This window comes from Carassius auratus, chromosome 7, assembly GCF_003368295.1.
Source record: "Carassius auratus strain Wakin chromosome 7, ASM336829v1, whole genome shotgun sequence".
Classification (NCBI taxonomy): Eukaryota; Metazoa; Chordata; class Actinopteri; order Cypriniformes; family Cyprinidae; genus Carassius; species Carassius auratus.
This window is the reverse complement of record NC_039249.1, coordinates 24,634,643-24,656,412: the sequence shown is the minus strand read 5'-3', so window position 1 is coordinate 24,656,412 and position 21,770 is coordinate 24,634,643. Positions and strand designations below refer to the sequence as shown.

The 21,770-nt window shown below is 37.0% G+C and overlaps 1 protein-coding gene across 5 annotated transcripts in view; it reads right to left on the bottom strand.

The window, feature by feature from the left end:
• LOC113106301 (transcription factor 12-like) overlaps nucleotides 1-20,432 on the bottom strand; it is a 113,438-nt gene extending 93,006 nt beyond the window's left edge. For 2 of the 5 annotated variants that reach the window (XM_026268060.1, XM_026268062.1), the window contains exons 1-3: nucleotides 20,231-20,431; nucleotides 19,268-19,360; nucleotides 18,767-18,839 (exon numbers count right to left, since the gene is read on the bottom strand). In XM_026268060.1, the coding sequence (XP_026123845.1) occupies nucleotides 18,767-18,839; nucleotides 19,268-19,339 (145 nt within the window). In that variant the 5' untranslated portion in view covers nucleotides 19,340-19,360; nucleotides 20,231-20,431. Of the gene's footprint in view, nucleotides 1-18,766; nucleotides 18,840-19,267; nucleotides 19,361-20,230 lie in introns of all 5 variants that reach the window. The other 3 variants (XM_026268063.1, XM_026268064.1, XM_026268061.1) reach the window with 2 other exon arrangements.
• Nucleotides 20,433-21,770: the final 1,338 nt, after the last annotated feature.

Below are 21,770 nucleotides of genomic sequence, written 5' to 3'. Positions count from 1 at the left end.
TTAATATTTTTCTGGTAGCCATAATATTAAAAAAATTCTGCATTCTTTGATTAATAGAAAGTCCAAAAAACAGCATTTATTTGTGACAGAACATTTTTTGTAACAATTTCTGACCTCAAACTTTTCAAAAGTATATCAAAAAGTACTTCAAAGCACTTATAAAGGGAATGAGAGAGTGAGAAAGACAGAGGGACATATGTAAAGCGCTCTTTTATCAGACGAGACGTGCCTGTGATTACTGCTGATTCTCAAGCATGCACTGGATGAATCTAACACGCTGTGCACAAAAGGATTACGCTGTCACACCCCCGGGTGCTTGCAATCAAGGCGGTGTTTATTGCATCAGGAAGATTTATTTTTATTGAGCTGCTCATTAGCAGGGTTTAATCAGAGCCCTATCTTATGACTGTTCTAACACTGATATCGCATCACTCATCAGCCAGGCCTGAGAAAAAGCAAACAAACTCAATCCTTCCCCTCGGCAACTCTCAGCCTCTTCTCCATCACATACAAGGACGACAGCGTGAATATGAATCAATCATGTAGAGATATGCAATTGCACGTGAATATTACCAGCAAACATACTCTACAAATGCAGGCATGTGCTCAGACACCTAAAGGAAGTTGTTTCTGAGGGAATAGGCCTATATTTCCAGCTGACAAAAGACAAAGAATTTCAAGTTAACAAAATATATTTATTTTTTTAAATGACTAAGGTAGGCAAAGATAAAAATCTTTCACTATTTTATCTGCTATTAAAAAATAAGATCAAAGATACACAATACAAATACAACACATAATATACAAATAAAACAGTGCTTTAATTAAAGGTACAATATTCAGCAGGAGCATTCAATAAATTGATAAACAAATGTAAAATTACACAAACATATAGATTTATTATTATTATTATTATTATTAAAGCAAAGCAACTGTATTAAATTTCTTCAGTCAAGAGTAGCGAGTAATTTTTCTCTTTGTGATTTGTTGTTTTATTAATAAAGGAATAGTTCACCCAAAAATAACAATTCTGTCATGTGTCTGTCAGTTCTGTTTTATTTTTACACCTTCATTTACTCACTCAAAAGTTGTTTTAAACCTGAATGAGTTTCTTTCTTCTGCAGAATATAAATGTTATTTTGAAGAACGTGAAAAAGCAGAGTTGCTGGTCCACAGTGACTTTCATAGTAGTTTTCCTACCATCAAATTTAATGGGGACCAGCAACTGTTTGGTTACCCACGTTTTTCAAAATATCTTCTTTTTTGTTTTCAGCACAATAAAGAAATAAATACAGTTTTGGAACAACATCTTAGTGAGTAAATAATGACAGAAATTACATTGTAAGGCGAACTATCCCTTTACTGACAGTCGACAGCATGTTTTGTACTGTCCCTTTAAGACCTGCACGCATCTAATATACAGGCCCATATCCGACTTTCTCTCAACTGTTTACTTTCCTTTTAAACATAACCAACTTAGTCTTTATGTAAACACGGTGTGTTTTGACAGTATCAGCACAAAACTAAGTTACTCCAGTAATCAGGAGCTGCTTGACAGGGTTTTTACGATCAAAAATCATCATATCACACACCCCTTCATGAAGGAGCAGCAATTCATTACAGAATTTTCAGTTTTGGGTGAACTATGCCTTTAAAACTACAGTTCTATTCCTGTTAACAGAAGTCATGATCACAAGGGCAGATTATAAATAAAAAAAAAACTTATTTTTAATAATAATAATAATAATAATTCATTACATTTATATAGCGCTTTTCTAGGCACTCAAAGCACTTACATAGTCAGGGGGTATCTCCTCATCCACCACCAGTGTGCAGCATCCACTGGATGATGATGGATTTTTTGAGCAGTTCCTTGCACAATGATATGTTATGACATACAAAACACTTTTACCACATTGAAAATTTGTAAACGAATACATTTTGATGTTTGCATTACATAACCAGCTCCAAACGTATGGCTTTTCTGATAGTAAACTTGCTCAGTAGCTCACCTGGTACAACACTGCATTTGGGTACATTCGATTTAAGTTCGACTAAAACTGAAGGCTCTTTCAGTGCCACTGATTTCACTATGAATGTGTCGGGAAACATGGAGAAGCAATGTAACATCGTTTTGCAGAAACATCCCAAAACATACATTTTTCCAATAAGCTTGGTTTGAGGAATATGCTCAGTAATGGCAATAATGAAACCAAATAAGTTAACCCCTTATTCTCGCACCATGGATCAGGGTAAGCCATCACAGAAGGGCACTCAGACCTCATTTTCTCATGGGGTCCGCTGGAGGAGCAGAGGGTTGTGCTAGGGCTGGCAGGGCAGGAGCATGGCCTCATACCTCTCCTGTCCTCCACAAGAACACCAGCATCCCCGGTCATCCTTCTTCACGTCAGAACAGAGTCAAGGGTACTCCGACATAAAGAAAAACACTTATCCGCCCATGAAGAGGAATAAAAGGAAACGACAGAACAATATTAATGATGTAATAAACTGACTGATAGCCAATAGGAGCTTATGACCGCTGCCCTCAGAGAACCCATCTGTCACTGGGAGAACCGAGCCAACATAACACTTGCTAGCTTTCTATCGATTAACTCTCTCTGGCCCTGAGCGAGTGAAAACACACTGAGACTTAATCGCAAGGTAAAGAGAAGTGTCTCGGTGCTGCCAAGAGCACTTCGGCCCACTATCACAATCTTTCCCGACAACCACGAACCCACAGAGCATTTATCATCATTATGACTGGAATCCATGGCTCTGGAAGCCGAATCAAGCATCGGTTTTGAGCTACCGAGCGAAACAGGGCTAAAGCAGAAATCCACAAACAGAATAATATTATTACAGTCCATTCAATTTGACACTAGGGCTTGTAAATGTGACAATTTCCATCCAATAAATGGAAGAACGTCATCACAGTAATTACCGCGGTAAAAAAAAACAAGCGCAAGGCTCCACAATGCAAATCGAAGAGCTTTGTAAAAGCTTTAGCCGGAGTACATCATCTTTAATTTATTACTCCAAATCCTTCAAAAGACAAATTAAAAACGAGGAACAAATCAGTGGTACACACTAATCCTCAAGTCTTTTTCAAGAGAAGAGATTGAACTTCAATTTGATTGGTATTTTGCACAGTAGGATAGAGAAGAGGGGGGAAAAAAATCATTTCAGACTCCAGTCCTAAAAATACCAAGCCACGTTACATGCAAATTGCGTTTGCGGTTGAATCTATACATAGAGAGAGGTTGAGCTGGCTACTACGGGGGATTAGGACCCACACTGTGTGTTTCTCACCATCAGCGTTTTGTGTATCTAAAATGGAAATCCTGATAGAAGTATCAGGGCGCAGGGCACGTACAGCCCGGCACTCGCTCTCCGACTCTGCCCATCACACGCAGTGAGTTTGGAGTGTATATTGGTGACCCTATCAATAGCGCTATGCTCTTTACGTGACGAACTAGGTGTTTATTGACCGAGTGCGAGTCGGCAAAAAGGAGCATCTTATTTTGGCCCACTTCACCACCTGCACAGCAAGGCTGGGCCTGGCCAAACCACTCGAAGACGGCTCTTGTCGCTCAAAGAGGTCAAAGTTTTTCAGTGATCATGCGAGGGGTGAAGAAGTGATGTTTAAGGTGTAATGAACAGAGAAGATGAGGAGTAGCCTTGAACACAACAGAATCCTCTTGCACTCTGAACCACAGCGATGCAGAAGACACTTATTTTAGTGGCTGATAAAAAGCTTTGAATAATGGTGTGGGAAATAATAAATACCAGCAATGACGCACATTTTAAATGCACAGAAAAATACATTCATAGATCTATAATAGAATAAATGTAAACTGACAGTTCACAGGCTGAACTAGAACCTGCATTACCTGCGCAAGCTTCACAATTACTGGGTCTGAAATTCAATGGAAAAAAAAAGACCTGATACTTTCTCATTTTCAACAAGGATTTTTTTTTTTTCAAAGAGGACACATAACTTCAATCCCTGTGGATCATGCTGAGTGGACCAAATGGGCCAGTTCATACACTCAGCACTGTGCCATCTCCTCGGAGAGCTCAGAAAACCACAGGGACACTGAGAGATCAAAAAGGTCATTATGCACCCACTCATGCCAAATATCTGCTCTCTTATTCCCCGTCGAAGTCTGCTCACTCTCTGAAGCATTCCTGCTGGTGCACCTCGGGCCAGGCAGAGTGTGAACGGCTCCAGGCTGTTGGAGCATCAGAGCAAGATGACCCTCAGAATAGGAGTTAACAGAACAAAAACTGGGATATATTATGATTCTCTCTTTCTCAAACACACACACACATTAAATTTAAAAAGCTCACTGGAGCATACACTTTAAAAAGTACCATATTGTCCCGAATATAAGACAATGTTGTTTTCTTGGAAATACATCTGCAAAAACGCTAGACTTTGACATGTCAATAATACACCCATGACAATAGGTGGCAGCAAAAACACACAAAACGAGTGTGCCATGAAATACCTAATGTGATTATTGTTGTTACATTTTACCAGTAGGCTATTTATCATACTTTCAGAACAAAAATTTGAATAGGAGAAATACGCAATATGAAACTAATGTATGTGTTTTGCAGAGAGATAGAGAAAAAAAACAAGATTTTTTTGTGTCCTAAAGGTACATCTGAAAATGGGGTGGTCGTCTTCTAATCAGGGTCGTCTTATATTTGGGTCAATACGGTAATTCAGTGGCTTTTTAAATAACACAATAATAAAAAGTTATACTGCCTAATACATGCCAAAATAAACACAAAAAAACACCCAACAGTTAATTCTGACTGAAATTACATCTAATATTTAAGTGTATTTAATTACGAAATTAAGTGTATTTAATCACGAAATTAGCATTTGACTATCATATTACATTTTTAAGATACTTTAAAGCTGTGTTACATTTCAATCTAAATAGAGAATTTATACTGGTCAATTTTCAGAACTACATTTATTACTTTACAATTATTCCACATGAATATTCTTCATCTTTAACAACAACCAAAGAAATTGAAGTGGGACACAATTAATGTACATGTGAAAAAGAGAGGAAAACATGCTTTTCCAGGATGTCTATCTTTTATTTTTTGCTACGGATTTTTTTTAGGAGATGAAATGTTGAAATTAAGTGATTGTGTTTTTGCACAGGATTAATATAAAGGGAGCGGTGTGAGTCCGTTATCATATATATATATATATATATATATATATATATATATATATATATATATATATATATATATATATATATCAGTGGTGTCAAAAGTATTGGCATTCATTACTCAAGTAGAAGTACAGATACTAGGGTTTAAAAAGACTTTTGTAGAAGTTGAAGTATCAACTCAAGCTTTTTACTCAAGTAAAAGTGTAAAAGTACTGGTTTAAAAAACTACTTAAAGTATAAAAGTAAAAGTAATGTAAGGAAAAAAAAATGCCATTAAGAACAAAAGCTTGGGCCGTGCCACAAGGGCCTATTGTGCACTACCCCACCTCCTCAAAAAAACATTTTTCTAAAGGCCATAATGACTATAATGTTATATTAAAATGTTCATATTGAAAAATTTGGGATGCACTAGGCTACCTGTTTCAGCCACATATATGCCCATTGAAAATGAACTCATTTTAGTACAAGGCAAATACATTAAAGAGCTAGAGATATGATGACTAGTTGCCAATAAGTATTGTTATGGTGGAAAAAGTCAAACTTCAGAGGCATGTCATCAATAACCTTGAATGGAATGTAAATGTACATCCAAGCTTAGCTGCAGGACTCTGTGAGGGCAATGGACAAGAACATTGGTGCAGGCTAAGAAACAATTACTCTTGTGTGGTTGACTATTTACAATAAACATTATAGTGCTGTCAAAATGAATGATTAATCTAAGTGATTAATCAAAAACTAAAAATGAAAAATAACTCATAATCCTGATACCTTCTTGATTGATAGCTTCTTGTATTCGGTACATATGTCTGCTATGTCCAGTGTTCGGGGGGTAATGAGTTACAAAGTTGATATAGAGCTTCACAGTCCCACCCACAGCCCGAGAGAGTACATATTTTCATTTTGAGCGCAGGAACTACTCATCCCATAAACCACCGCGCCCCATTGAATTCGACTGAAGCCACAACTGCGAACGAGGCAACGAGCCTTTTGAGCGACATCCAAATCTGATGACGGCCGCTCACGCGAACTTTTTCCTCCAGTGAATTTTATTTTATATAGTGAATGTGCAGTAATAGCAGTTCTTTCAGTATTAATCGTGTAAATAAATAGTGTTTTATATATGTATTGTGTATTGATTTTTATTTTATCATCGTGTATTTTATATTGTGTGCGTGTGTGAAAGTGGTTAACGATAACGTCAGCAATGGTGCAGTGCTTTGTATCTGACTGCAATCACTGCTCAGTTGTCAACACTTGTCGTTGCCATTACACAAATGTTCAGTAAATGCACAAAAAGGTATGTCTAGGCTAAATATTGTTTTGACAGTGGCATTATAAAATGCTTGATATGACTCATTTCATATGGAGGCTACAGTAGCCTAGCTAAAGTGGACGATAATGCTAACTAAAGTTACCAACCTCCCTGCAAAACTCTCAATGGCAGCCAAGGAGATCATGATTGCACTGATAAGTCTACCGTGCAAAAACGCAACACAGGTTTTTATTTTATTTTATTTTTTTATTAATGATCTTCAGTCTTCACGGACCTTCGAGGGGTTTAACCAGACGGTTACACGAGCTCCACCAATCAGATACATCACTGTGGGATTGTGGGATTGTTCAGGATTGTGGGTAATGAAGTACTTAGCCAAGACATCGCGAATAAAAGGCATTTATATCAAAACAAGGTTAGTGCCCCATGTTCTTTTTACGTTTATATGAGCATATACTGTTGCTTAGTACAGCCGTAGCTGGTTTTAAGTCTACCATGTATGGTTACGTTTTTATGGCTTATACCCCAAATGTCAATGCAGAAATTGCATTGAATTTTTAGTTCCGGCACCAGCTGTGGGTGGGACTGTGATGCTCTATAGCCTAGATATCACAACATTGTCATTTGCGTCATCAATCGCAAACGATAATTTATTAAAACGTCTCACTACCCAACTACCTACAGTAGCTTAATTTGTGGAGGACGAAGAGAAAGCACCCATTTGGCAAATGAGCCAGTACTGAGAAATAAATAATAACTTTTAAGTAGGGTCCAGTGCCTTTTCGATACTTTTAAAATGGTACTGGCACCTCAACGTGCCTGAACCGATAAAAAAAAAAAAAAAAAAAAAAAAGACCTACAAAAAAAACTATGGATAACATTAAAGAACATTACAAATATTTAAAATAAATCCATAGCTTTCAGCTTGGATGCTCTCATTTCCCAAGTTGTGCTTCCCTTAATCTAAGGCTAATAAATGTATTTCACAATCTGGGTCATTATTTAATACAAAAGTACACATAATGTTTCTACTGTATCTCTGTCACTCACTCTGATATTTAGTTAAGATGAGTGCTGTCTGTCACTGTCTTAAATCAGTTCTGTGAATGACTGTATGCTCATTCTTTATAAAGTAGCAACAATCTCGTTTTTAAAATACAGTACTGTGCAAAAGTCTTATGGGAAAGAAAGAATAGTGTTTTCACCCCAAAAAAGGGTTTTAAGCCAGTTATTTATATCTTTTGCTGCAATGTGTCTGTAGGACAGTAGTTTGCCATTAATTTTAATAATAATCTAGTGCGATTTTGAATGCACAAGGAGTTTGACAATGGCAAAATGAATGTTTGGAAATGTAAACTGATATTTTATACTGACACTACAGCAAAATATATAAATAACTGGCCGAACACCATTCTTTTAAGTGAAAATACTGCCTAAGACTTTTGCACAGCAGTGTATGTATAAAGTACGTATGATTAAATTAAGTATATTTAAATAAGTGTAATTAAAGTATGTGTTCGTTCATATGTGTTAAGGGCTAGATTGTCGCTGGAGGAAACAGCTGTTTCGTGATTAGCGGTGACAAGCGAAACTTTACAGTAGATGAGAAACCGACTGATCGTGACCTTTTGTAAACTGTATTTATGACAAAGAACTTCACAGATACAGATATTCTAACAATCTATCGGTAAACACACACCTTGTGTCCTCTGTCTCTGTTTGAGCTCGCGCTGCTCCACCGCGGTCCGCGGATTGAAGAGCGCGCTGAAAGACGGGAGGAGACCGGACTGACGCCGGTTTCATTTGAAATTTAAGCGGACTGACTCTGAGGCGATCGGATACCGGTTCCAACCTACTTTTAAGAAATATATTGTTTGATAAACGAATCCAAAACTGTCTATGCCCTTGCTGGAGTGTGATGTGATTTGTGTCATGTGCAGGTGTGATGGATCGCGTATGGACCAATAGGGTGTCGGAATGGTATATGTGTATACTTCTCATCCAACCACAATCAAATTCACTCCATCCTGATGGCGCGATTTATCTGGATAGGTTTTTTTTCTTTCTCTCTCTCTGAACGATAACAATCCGGAATGAAATAGCAGTAACGAAGCTATTTTTTAAAATGTAAGGAGTAGAAAGTACAGATACTTGCGTGAAAATGTAAGGAGTAGAAGTAAAAAGTCGGCTGAAAAATAATTACTCAAGTAAAGTATAGATACCCCAAATTTCTACTTAAGTACAGTAACGAAGTATTTGTACTTCGTTACTTGACACCTCTGATATATATATATATATATATATATATGGCAATTTTTGAGACCCCCTTCTTGAATCAGGCATGCATTTTTTACTCTACAAATAAATGCAGTTTTGCTGAGCGGAAGAGACTTCTTTTAAAACATAAAAAAATATTACAGATCCCAGGCTGAACACTATGTGTGAATGCTATAATGGATGTATTAACAGAGCTGTTGTAATTATTATTATCCTTATTATTGTTTTATTTTATAGAACAACAGTAAACTTACAATAATAACATTTATTAATGTTGATGGAGTTTTTCTCAGCTCTAATTTTAGCAGAAACCCACAGGAAGACCTCAGGCTCAGTCCTTCTTTTTGTTGACAACAGTAGATTTATAAAAGATTTTCATAACGAATATGGGGAAACGTTTGTTGCAAGTATCACATTGTCATATGCCTTGTAAAAATTCAAAAAATGTTACTAAGTGACTGACGAAATACACTATTTCTGTGCAGATATTCCTCACGCTTTGGACTTTGAACCCTGGCGCAGCAAGGTCATGCAGCACTGTTTGAATAGATGTTAAGTTCTTGTATTAGAAAACACAATGTTCTGCAGTGTATTTAATTGTTTAAGGGCATTTTGTGATTTCTGTCATGCAGTAATCAGCAACAACCACCCCTTCCACTTCTCATCGAAAACATGCGATGCAGTACTAAACAGTCTTTTGCTGTCGATGCTTGTTATGATTTTTGAGTATTTCTCAGACACCTTTAAAAGCTTCCACACTGCGAACATATTTGTTAAATTAGTGCGTGCCTCTATTTGATCGCGTCACGTCATTGTTTGGTACAATTTATTCAATTTTTTTGCTTATAATTTGGGTTGCCGAACATTTTGGTGCATCCCTAACTGAAAGTGTGACAAATAATGAAAAGAACAAGATGATTCTGAGTGTAACAACAATTCAGCATCACGGTTCTGAAATAAGTGCTGTTTTGATTAGCACTGATGGGCATGTAGGGAGACATTATGGATGCACCTGCAAAATATTTCAGGTGCCTCTGTGAGTCCAGGGCGAATACTTTAAAATTGAATTCTGAGGTACGCTTTAAGCTTGCAGTGCCCTAATCTTGTTTCCACATACAGTAGGACTTGGGTCAGATATGTAATGAAATTGGAATGTGATGGAAAGTTGATCTCTCATAAAGAAAGGATGATATGTCTCCGCCCACAGGCCTTCAGCTCTGACTGAGATTAATAACTCCAGGGATTTCCCCCTCAATATCAAAACCCCCTTTCACAGTTACTCATAACTGGCCAAATAAAACAGAATTTTACAACCTGGTCTCTTGCCGACTTTAAAAGTTGTTGCAATGCAAGCCTTTTAATTTGCTAACGACACAAATAGGCTATTATGAGTTTGTTGCATCTGATGATGAACGAAGAAGGTATGGGTAAAGTTAAAGACATCTTTAGCTAAGACTCTCACCTTCAGCTCAATGACTGCTGGAGCAGTGACATTAGCATGAGCTCATGTGTGGATGAGCAAATCACTGGTGGATACAGCTATGACTGACAACACACATTGTCCACTCACTCGCTCGCAGACATTAAATAACAAAGATATAGTCAAACGAGTTTCACCCATTCCCTCCAACTCCCTGTCTGCTGTTGTGACCACCACATAAAGCCTCTCTGTAGTACTTGCAGTGCCAAGTCAATTTGGTAAGTCAATTTTGAGCACTTGTTGAGAACACAGCCAATCAGACCTATTTAAGTTATTCAGAGTGTGCCTAATGCCTGTCAAAACACCAGGGTTTTTGTTTTACACAAGCTCACTGACTGAGTTCTGGACACTTATACCCTTATTACAATGCCAACAAAGTATAAATACGACATAAATATATGATGGATTATGTAGTGTAGCAAGCTTCATTGATTGTAACAGAATTCTGCTAGAGTGCAGAACCCAATTAGTGAGCTCACACTCAACTAAGGTGATTGACAGCTTTAGTGATTATAAGGGGACTGGACTTAACTGGCTTTGTTCAGTCTATTCTCAATTTAAATAAACGTTTCTGTTTTAAAATACAGAATTAACAAGATTTTATTTAAAGGCAATATATTACGATACAAAAAAGAACATAAGAACATTAATATGGTCACAATGATTAAAGTGTTGGTGTTACATGGTGTTATTCAGAATGACTCTCTGCCAATGCTTCGGTTTGAGGTCTAAATTTAAAAGAGAACTGGAAGCTGCTGGGACCCAGTACACCCACAACAAAGGATTACAATAAAAAAAATATAGCTGCAAGCAGCGATGGCGGGCCCGAGCCATCAGTGCAAAAGCCTCCCTGGTGGCATCAGTAAAACTGTGCACAGCGGGCACATGCATTTACAGTAACCCTCTGTCAGCCTGGTTTTAAGGGATACAGCAATGAAAGGGCTACTCTATAACTTTAAGACTGTGATACACACACAGATTAAAAAAAAAACCTATTTTTAGTCCATGTTAATTAATGCATTAACTAATGTTAACAAATGAGACCTTATTGAAAAGTGTTACCAAAGCCTTCAATTATCTAAGCCAATCTTTTTTTTTAATACTGTTACTTTTTTCAGTGAGGTTATGTAAATTCAGATAAATGTCATGTCACAGGATGTCATAGGTCAGTATCAAATCAGTGTCAAATTTTTATTTGAAGCACAAAAATTGTATGTATGTATCTTTAAAAATCTTGTATGTCTTTAGCTCTTTTTAATGTTATTAACATAATTATTAATCTAATTAAATAAAATTATGTTGTCAGTCAGTGCAATTCAACAATTCAACTGATTCTAGGACTTTTTTGTCCCTAAAACAGACAGAAAAGAATAAGGCACAAGATATTTCTTAGGCTGTAATGCACACAAAATCACAGATGAATACTTGAATACTTTAAACTATCGACAATTTAAATACACTCTTACTCTCTCTCACCCTCCAACCCATGCCCATACTCAACACATAAGCCCCTTTCACACTGCCATTCCGGCAAATACACGGGTAAAGTGTTCCGGCAATTCCGGGTTGCTAGATTTTACACTTTCACACTGCCAGTGATTACCCGGGATATGTGCGTGCTTTCACACACAATCAGTGAAGGTCCTGTAACGACACGTGACATCAGGGCGTGACGTGTAATGTACGAGTCGAAAACACTAGGCACATTATACTTTCACTAAAGCAAGCAAACGATCTCAGCGCGGAAAGTGAGGAACTAACTGATCTCTGCTTCATTACAGTTTGCACATATGTTTTTGTCGCGAACATTGATCTTTCTTCAAAACAGCCGGTAAAAGAGTAGCGCAATAACGCGCGTCATCACTTTGACACGCCATTAGATCTGGCTTTTGTTCACACAGCGCTAGTCCCGGGTCGAATATGGCAATGTTACTAGGTCCCTGACCCGGGTTCAATGTCGGAATCAATCCCGGGACGTGGTTGCTTTCACACAGAAGTCGACCCGGCAATGTTCTGGCAATATGCCGGGTCTGACGTGCAGTGTGAAAGGGGCTATACACACACACACCCATAGAGGTAGAGTGAGATCAGATTTTAATTATCTGTATTATACAGAATACATTAATGCTTTGTACAGAACAAACACATTTTTAAATTATATGATGAAAAAAATAGGCCTTTTTGAATTTCATACAAATCATTTCTGAAGATTTTTTCAGGCGGGTAAAATCACTATTTTTAAGTAACTAAACCCAGCTTCATTGTTTGTAGAGCGAGACATACACAGATAATTTACACATATGCCTACTTTGATTTGACTGGACACCTCAGTCATTTTGACATTGACGAGTGCAGTTAGACCGCTGAGGTGCAGTTAGACCATCGGCGTGCATCCGAAGACTAGCGCAATTTAATTCTCACAACTGAATAGTATTTATAGCTCTTAACCGACTGTGTGACTATGAGAAGTTGTTTCCTCAAAATGTACGTCAGTATGCAGTTTTCTCTATTGCTTGCTTGCCAGCGGTTATCCCTCTGGGTGATATCAAAATAGCCGACTACCAGTTGGTCGTAGCTAATGACTGTAAATTAGAAAGTTGTCCGGCTTGATGAGAACAATATATGTACTGAGTTTAGTGACAATAGGAAAAACTAACCTCGACAGTTTTGTCAAAAGGTGCCGCTATAGAGTGCTTCCTCCACACCCATTTATGAGCTTTTGCCATTGTCTAACTATCATTAATACTGATGTGTGTGTTGAGTTTCATGAAATTCTAAACATTTCATCTGCCTCAAAGACACAGGAGACAAATGTTAAAGTTTGACGCGTTGCCACGGTTACAGTTTTTGAGATATCACCTATCCCTTCCCAGTTTTGCATCTGGCGTGTTTTAACATTATTCCGATGAAGTTTGCACTTTGCAGCAAATAAAGTAAAAATTAAATGCTGAATTCAAAAGGATTTTGACACTTCCTGCTGCCAGGTGGTGGCACTAACATTTTCAGCCACATCTTTGTGATTGCCCTCATACAGCGAAAAAAACAGTGGAGTTTAATCAAAATCAGACAATGTGTTCAACAGTTATTAGACACTTCCTGTTTCTCATTTCTCGCCATAAATTCATCACCTCGCCACGGCCAAACCGTTCAAGATATCAAAAATCTCTTTGCAATTTAGCATCGCCAATGTCTTGAGGTCATGCTGACTGAGTTTTGTCGCCATAGTTTGGAAATCCTAGGAGGAGTATATCAAATTCCAGAACATGCACATTTTACACAGCCCTGAATAGCCAACTTTGAGATATGTGTACAGAGTTTCATATGAATATGTGCAAGTAGGTATGCACCAATATTAAAATATTGGCCGATACCAATAACCCTTTATGTATATGAAAGCCAATAAACAGTATGTTGGCCGATACATTTAAATCCAAATTTTTTAATAACTTTTGAGAGCCTGATTACAAGTCTCCATTAAACATTAAACATAAACATAAAATCTATTAAACATTAAACACTTCAACATAAATCAAACATACAGCAGTCTCACAAATAAATAAAATAATGCAAACAAGTCCTTAGACAACATTACTTGCATGTAAAAAATCATGTGCCATGGATCAATTAAACAGAATATACTCCGCAACGACAATAATTACATTATTTCAAGTAAACAATATTGTTGATGAAAATAATAAGATAAAAATAAAAGTGGTGGTTATTATTAATAATATATCAATGATTTTGGAAAAGAAGTATTTTACCTTTTTTTCAAATAGCAGCATTTATGTTTTAGCTGCGTGAGCTGTTGAGCTGAATGAACACCGGTAAACTGAGGCGCAATGTTAGTGGGTTAATTATGCTATAGGAGAATAAGATATTTATATAAAATAAACAGAATATTATAACCAACGTGTGTGTAAATTTTAAAGAGTTTATGAGCACCCACAAAAAAGCCCTGAATAGTATTAAAAAAAAAATCCTTAGGGGATCAATAGGGCCCTGCCTTAGTGTCTTGGGCTCCAAAAAAAAAAAAAAAAGAAGAACTTCAAAACTATGCAAACAGCATAAGCTAATCGTATGGCTTAAATGACTTTATTAAGGTTAGTTAAAAACTGCACAGGTTTCTTAACAGAACTTACTGTTGCTTTAAGATAAACTGGAAAGCTTGTGGGAACTTAAAAATCTTAATAAAAACTCACTGTTTATTTATCACAAAGCACAAAAGAAACCAACGTCTAGAAATACCATGCATTATTTTACTGTTGTCATTATTTTGTCGTAACTTCCAATGACACACCTGAGACATCGTGCAGACTGCTCCACGACAGATGTGAAAGTTTACAACATCTCTCCTTTGTTTCAAACACAGCTGTCCTCCACAAGACACTTATTTATTCATCACAGCCAGAATAAACTCAGCTTTCTCAAATATATTGAAAGAATAACCATAATCTAAATATGCCCTAGTTTAATTTCCATTCTTTGAACTCACATCAAAGTGGTTGTTTTTTTCCCTCTAAAATCCAAATCAATCACCAAAAATGCCAACAAATCCGCTGTTAGGGGGAGATTTGCTGAAAGGCTGGAAAAGATGCACACGCCGTGCCAAGTAACCTGCCTTCAAAGGGCCTTGATCGCTATGGCAACAGCATGATCTTCCATAGCCAAGCCATGAGGTGACCTGAGATACATACATGAGATGTCCAAAAAACCCTCCCAGAATTCTTCCTGCCGTGGCGGCACCAGCCTGCCAGAGGAAGCCACTGCTCCGACAGCATCATATGCACAACGTGGCCCATTGGTTCACAGAGCAAGCAGCAGGTTAGCTAAAAATAAACAGCCTCCTGCCAAAGAGATGGGGTCCTTCACTAAAACACACTGAGCTTTTGTAAGACTATTTTGAAAAAAACTAAAATTATATACTGCTGCAACATAATAGCATATTTTCCCACAAGTTATTAGGGGTGCAACGGATCATTCATGTAAGTGCTGCAGTCTTAGACCCACCGCAAATACTGTCAGTAGTAGAGATGCGTGATGACAATCCTAACTTTGGTACTGATCTACATCCAAGCTCTCCAATGGTTTGTCTGTATGTGTATTCAGAGCCAATGAGCAACGGACTTTCATGATAATAAAATACTGCATTAATGTGCAATAAAATAATGGATGGCGTTAATCAATTAATGCGCTAACATGATAATAACGTGTTAACTTGCCCAGCAAAGTTAACGCGCCATTATCGTTGCCAAGTACTATATATATATATATATATATATTAGTGCTGAACAATAAATTGCATGTATTTATCATGTGCATATTGCCAGTAAAGCCGGTTCTCTGATTAGTAGTAAATCTCCAGCACGTGCTTTCAGATGGAGCAGCATTTACTACACAGAGCCGTAGTTGAAAGTATGAGGAAAAAAAAGTGAAAAAGCAAAACTTTTTTTTTTCTTGCATCATTTCATACATATAAGAAAAATGTAGAAAATCATGTAAGACTCTGTAAGTTAAATCTAGCAAGCTTGGTGTTAAGACTGAATGTTTTCTCAAAAAGAAAGGGTGGATTAAAACAAATAATAAAAAAAGAGATATGAATATAGAAACATCAGAAACAGAAGCTGGCTGAGGGAGTCTCAGGAGACAATGGCTTCCGGAGTTCAGAAACATAACAGGTTCGTTTCTTTACCCGAAACTACTGAAAGCCAGTTTGGTGGTTATAGATGTGGAGCGGTTTAAAAATAATAATCCATTCTGAAACAAACGCATGCTTAAATGGGAGCGACTCCGTCATTGTTTTAAACAAAACTCACAGAATCCGCTGAGAAGCCTTTGATGATAAGCTGTGCTCAAGTGAGGTTTTGTCACCTTTAATATCTTCATTATACAGCAGGGCAGTTTTATTTTCCTTGCCAGAAATTATCTTCATATTTGAGGCTTTTTCTGAGTTCAGAGACTTTTTACAGAGAGGATATAAAACTCTGAATACTAATCATACAGATTCTTTCCCTCTCATTAATTATTAATCAGTAGATAAAGCCTTTTTATAATCCACAGACAATAAGGACAGTGATGTCTGAGGTTTCCTCGCAGCTCACTCTCTGAGGATGACTTCAGGTACAAGTTCAAAAGCTCAGAGCGAAGCCACACTACAGACAGCTTTGTTGACAAAGCAAGAAAAAAAAAAGACTCAGGGAATCTAAAATATAAATGAATAAATCCAGAATTTAAATCAACAAGAAGAAGTGAACTCGGACTTGACCAAGGAATTTTCATATTTAAATTTTGTAACAGATAATCCATACACTACCGTTCAAAATGTTTTAAATGTTTTTGAAAAAAATTTCTTATTACTCACCAAGCTTAATAATTGATCAAAACTAAATTTCTAATAACTTTTTCCTATTTTAACATATTTTAAAATGTCATTTATTCCAGTGAGAGCAAAGAAATTTAGATTTTGCTGCACGAACATTACCTATTATCGCTAATGCTGACAACAGTAGTGCTGCTTAATATTTGTGTGGAAAACATGACCTTTTTATATTCAGGAAATAGTTCAAAAGAACAGCATTAATTTGAAAACAGAAGTCATTTTTAACAGTATAAATGTATTTATTTTCACTCTTGATCAGTCTAATGAAAAAAAAAAACAGAATAAAAGGATGAATTTCTTAAAAACTTTTTTTTCATTCAATTTATGAACTGATCTGACATGCAATTAACTGAACTGTTGCCTCACACGAAGAGGCACTGGGTGGGGTCTAACAGAGGAAGAGTTGTGTTTGCAGAAATATCCTCCGATGGCACTAGTCCACTGTTGTTTTAAATGCTTCTTGGTGGGTCTGTTTCAACTTTCTAGAAAAAGCCAAGAACATTTATCTTTGCACAGCACCTCATGCCTGTACAACAGCGGTTACGACATGAGAAATAACAGTGTTGGAGACAACAAAAGAGAATTTTGTTATCAGACAGGTGATACATGCCTCGCAGAGCTATGGATGAAACGCAGGGCATATCACAGCATTCCCACACAAGGGCTGCTCTTTACAAAGGTCTGACAGACTAGTGAGAAACATGACCAAACCCTTAGCACACATTTCCACCGTCAAAACCTTCTAATAAACATATGGATATTTTAAGAGAATATTGCAGATTCAATACAAGTTAAGCTGAATCAACATCATTTGGAGTACCAAGTTGATTTTCATTTATAAAAATTTAAAAATGAAAAAATTCAAGTCCCCTATTTTATGTTTTTTTCATTGTTTTTTTAAGAAAGCAAAAATCAAGGTTATAGTGATGCACTCACAATGGAAGTTTTTTAGGACTCCTCTGTTAAAACTTGTGTATTATTAGTTATACCGTTAGTAAGTGAAACTAAAATCATGTTAACACACATATTGTTCACATTTTTGTTGCTATGCCATTGAAACAGGAATTATTTTAACACTTTCAAATGGACCCATTCACTTCCATTGTAAATGCCTCACTGTAACCCTGCTTTTTTTATTAAGTAAGAAAAGAAAATGAGAGACAAGTTAAATATTTTTTGTGGTAATCAACACAAATGCTGTAATGAATTTGGAATATTACTTTACATTCTTTATTCTAAAACAGGACTGCTAGTCTAGTTTGGGAATCAGAGATTCACCTAGTTTCACCTGATCTGGGTCACCTGATAATATTTTATTGAACTATCTAGCATAGATGGATGCAGCAAAATGGCTTCTCCCTACTATCTTGATGCTCCGCACACACAAATCTCTGCCGGTGCTTGAAACAACGCCCCACAGCGTTTCCAAACCACCTCTGAAACAAGTTGTAAGGAGCAACAAACTAACAAGAGATGTACTTATCACATTTAGCATCACAGCACATCAAAGCCAAAGACTAATTACAAGATCACATGTCTGTAAACTTTTCATTTATTACTGTTGGCTGATGCTAGCCAACAAAGTCAGGTTATTTTACAAAACATTCTGAAAAGTTTTACAAAAGCGTCTTGCATTCTCAGCTCTGCTGCTATTCAGTAATCCACTAAACGAGTCCTCTAGATAGCAGATGAGTGCAACAAGGGCTCTGCTTTGTTGCTTTACATAAAACAAGCATTGAGATGGAATAGTGCTTGATTGTCTCCTTCATCCATGGCACATTAGACACTGGATGACCTTTACAGAAACGTGTAGTCACCTATGAAAGGATTCATATATAAACAGGAACTCTATCAAAAAGTAAAATTTTAATGTGAAATCTAAGGAAAGCAATGATGCAAGCATGTATGTAAACTATGTATGAAAAAATTTTACTAACAGCGGATGTATCTAATTTCAAAGGCCACTGCTGGCATTACTGAACTCTTCTCTACACACTCCTTGTTAATCAAAAAAAATAAAATCAAAAAACACCTTGAGATGGAATTCATGACTAAAATCAACAGCAAAAAGACTTTATTGAGAATCAAGAGAAGGTGACTGGACAGCAGGAGAGGAAGACAATCTGTCATTAAAGGATTTCCACAGGAAGTCCTACCTGATGTGCTGAACTGGCTGCTTCCAAGAGTGGTCGGCCTGTTTTTTCCACTGTTTACTGGTGGGGAAAACATCTATTGGAAGACACACAAACATTTCTCTGAAATACCGTGGTACTAACATTACTCAAAGAGTGTCTCATGCTTAATGAACACACACACACACACACACACACACACACGCACACACACAAACAAGTGCATGTTTCATATATTACATATTCTAAACTATTTAAAAATGCATATATATATATATATATATATATATATATACATATATATATATATATATATATATATATTATAAATACACAGACACACACACGCGCGCGCGCGCACATGTGTCTTATGTGTCATATAATTGGGAGAAAAATAAATAAATATTAAAAACATAAAAAAAGTAATACTTCAACTTAATGCATATCTTACAAGTGAGTGACTGAACCAATGACAACAGCTGGAAGAGAGTCCTGAAGAAGTCAAATAAGTGATGAATGTCTTACCGCGCTGAAATCCAGCAGATCACTCAGCTCCTTATCCGTCCCGATAGCGGCGATCCGCTGCTGAGGGTTCATCCTTACGATCCTTTTCTAAATCTACAAAACACAAACATCATTCCCCTCAATCTGAGAGCCTGATGTGCGCTGAAGCTTCATGCTAGCCAGCACAGCTTATGCAAATGAGATCGGCGAACATCCGCAGCTTGACATTTGCGAAACATCCCCATCTCCAGTCCTTCAGCAGAAATAACTTTGCGCTCTTCCAAAACCTTGCGGGCTATCGGAGGACCTGTTTGTCCTTGATCGAAACCTGTGTTATCCATTAAATAGAAATAAATAAATAAAAATCTCCCCTCCCCAGCCTCGTATTACTGACAGTTTCAGACGAGGTTACGGAATTTCTTTGGGTAAACAACAGCAATCGCATCCCATGAGGTGACACAATGCAAACAGGGTTTTATTCTAACGTTAGAGAGCAGGTCTAATCGGGTTTTTGGGATGACCACACGTGGACATGTTGAGAAAGACCCTGTGCTCGACGGTGTCACACACATGGACCCGCAGCATCATTTTTCAACTGCATGTGTTTGATTCTTCAGTGTATCAAAAGTCACGAGCGTACAATGAACGCTCACGCGCTGTCAAAACATCAGCCGCTACACACTTTTGTTTTTGCATTACAGGAGAATTGATACTTACAAACAACGCCGCTGCTATTGTTGTTGTTCGCTAATTGCCAGTTAACCTATTCATTATAATGGTGCGAGCATGAAACGATTAAGCGAAAACCGGCCAGTAGCACTGAATGACACATTTTAACGTGGAGAATGAACAGCGAGGTGTCAAGCTGAAATGTTAAAGCGAAAAGCCGACACCTTCCGCTCCACATCGGCTCCCGTCTTTTCTTCTATCCCAACTTCTTTCACCCAGTCCGAGACCTCTCACAAACTCTGTGCATTATTTTACCTGTTTCGTTGTCAAAATCCAACTAGGGCGATCGGGTGTACCAGTGACGGCGTAGGTGTCCTTGTTTCGCGTCGGAAAGATAATGAAATCGGTTTGTTTTGCGACTGTATATTGCAAATATCCACTATGTAACTTGTGAGTTTCCCTTAGGCAGACATTTTTTGCTTGGCGATAACCGAAGCACGACGATGACGTCTGAAATCGTGTTCTTCCGCCAGCGCGTAGACTTGACTGTTCTTCAGCGGCGCGGAGGAATATCATGTGTGGCGAATCATAAAGCCTGACACACAACCTTGCTAGGGGAGTAAAGGACCACTGGAGCACCTCCTAAAGTCAGTTTGGTTTACCTCCCAACTCAACTCCCTCCACGTAAATGTGGGCTTCGTTTGTTATGTGTATTATTAGTATTGGGAGAAACTGAGCATATTTAAAGAGTGTAATACATAATTTTAGCTCTATTATGTGTTCTGCTTGAACAAGTGCAGTAGCATAAATGCGCTGGAGACTGTATGAAGTGCAAATTCTCTCAAAAACTATGCTATATTGCTATTCTTCCTTTCAAACTGTATATAAGTAGACCACACTACTTTAATTGTTTTCCTTCCTTCATCCTTAGAACTGGATTTTTTTGTTTTTTTGTTTTTTTGAATGTGCCAAAGCAACCACTGAAACATCAAGAACAGGCTACAGTGCAACAACATGAAATAATAGTGCTATATGCATATAGGTTTATATGATATATTGAATTATGAAAAATAGTAAAAAGTAAAAACTATTATGCTTGAAATAATTCGGAATTGTTGCTTTTGTTCTTTTTTTGACTCGTGAAATTAATAAAATGTATGCTTTAAAAAAACACATTTACAATAAATAAATAAATTTGCAATGTTTTTTTTCATAACTGTAATGACTAAATCTTTGAATCCTATTTATATTAAACATATTTTTATACATTGCTGTTTTACTATGTCTGTCAAAACTGTGTGATGATGATTAAGTGGGCTCTGCAAATCCTTTACCAGAGTTCAGAAGACCAGTATCATTCCCTAACTTTAGTGCAAATGAAACTTGCAAAGAGGAATAAAGCAATAAATAAGCTGCATAATAGTTTTTTAGTCTGTTTTAGAAGAACCCATAACCATTTAATACTATTGTTTACATATGTGTCTCGGGTTGTCAATATAAGGGTGCTTAACTGCACTACTACTATAGAAAGTTTGCCATAGAATTAAAAGCAGCTTAACATATTCCACAGTACTCTAAAACTCAATGCAAATTGATAATTAGTTGATCTTGAAATTTAGTTATGATAGGATGCTGTAAGATAAATTACAATACGTTTAACTTTTATATTCAGTGATATCTGAAATAGTGATATCCGTTAAAACTACAGAAATACTTCATAAAGAACAAGAACAGGTGGAACATGTATGTCATTATGTTCTTTCAAACATTCACCAATTCAAGAGACTGGAAAATGAACCCCACAAAACAATTGCCTTTACCGAACAAAGGACTGTACAGTTTCAAATCACTAAAC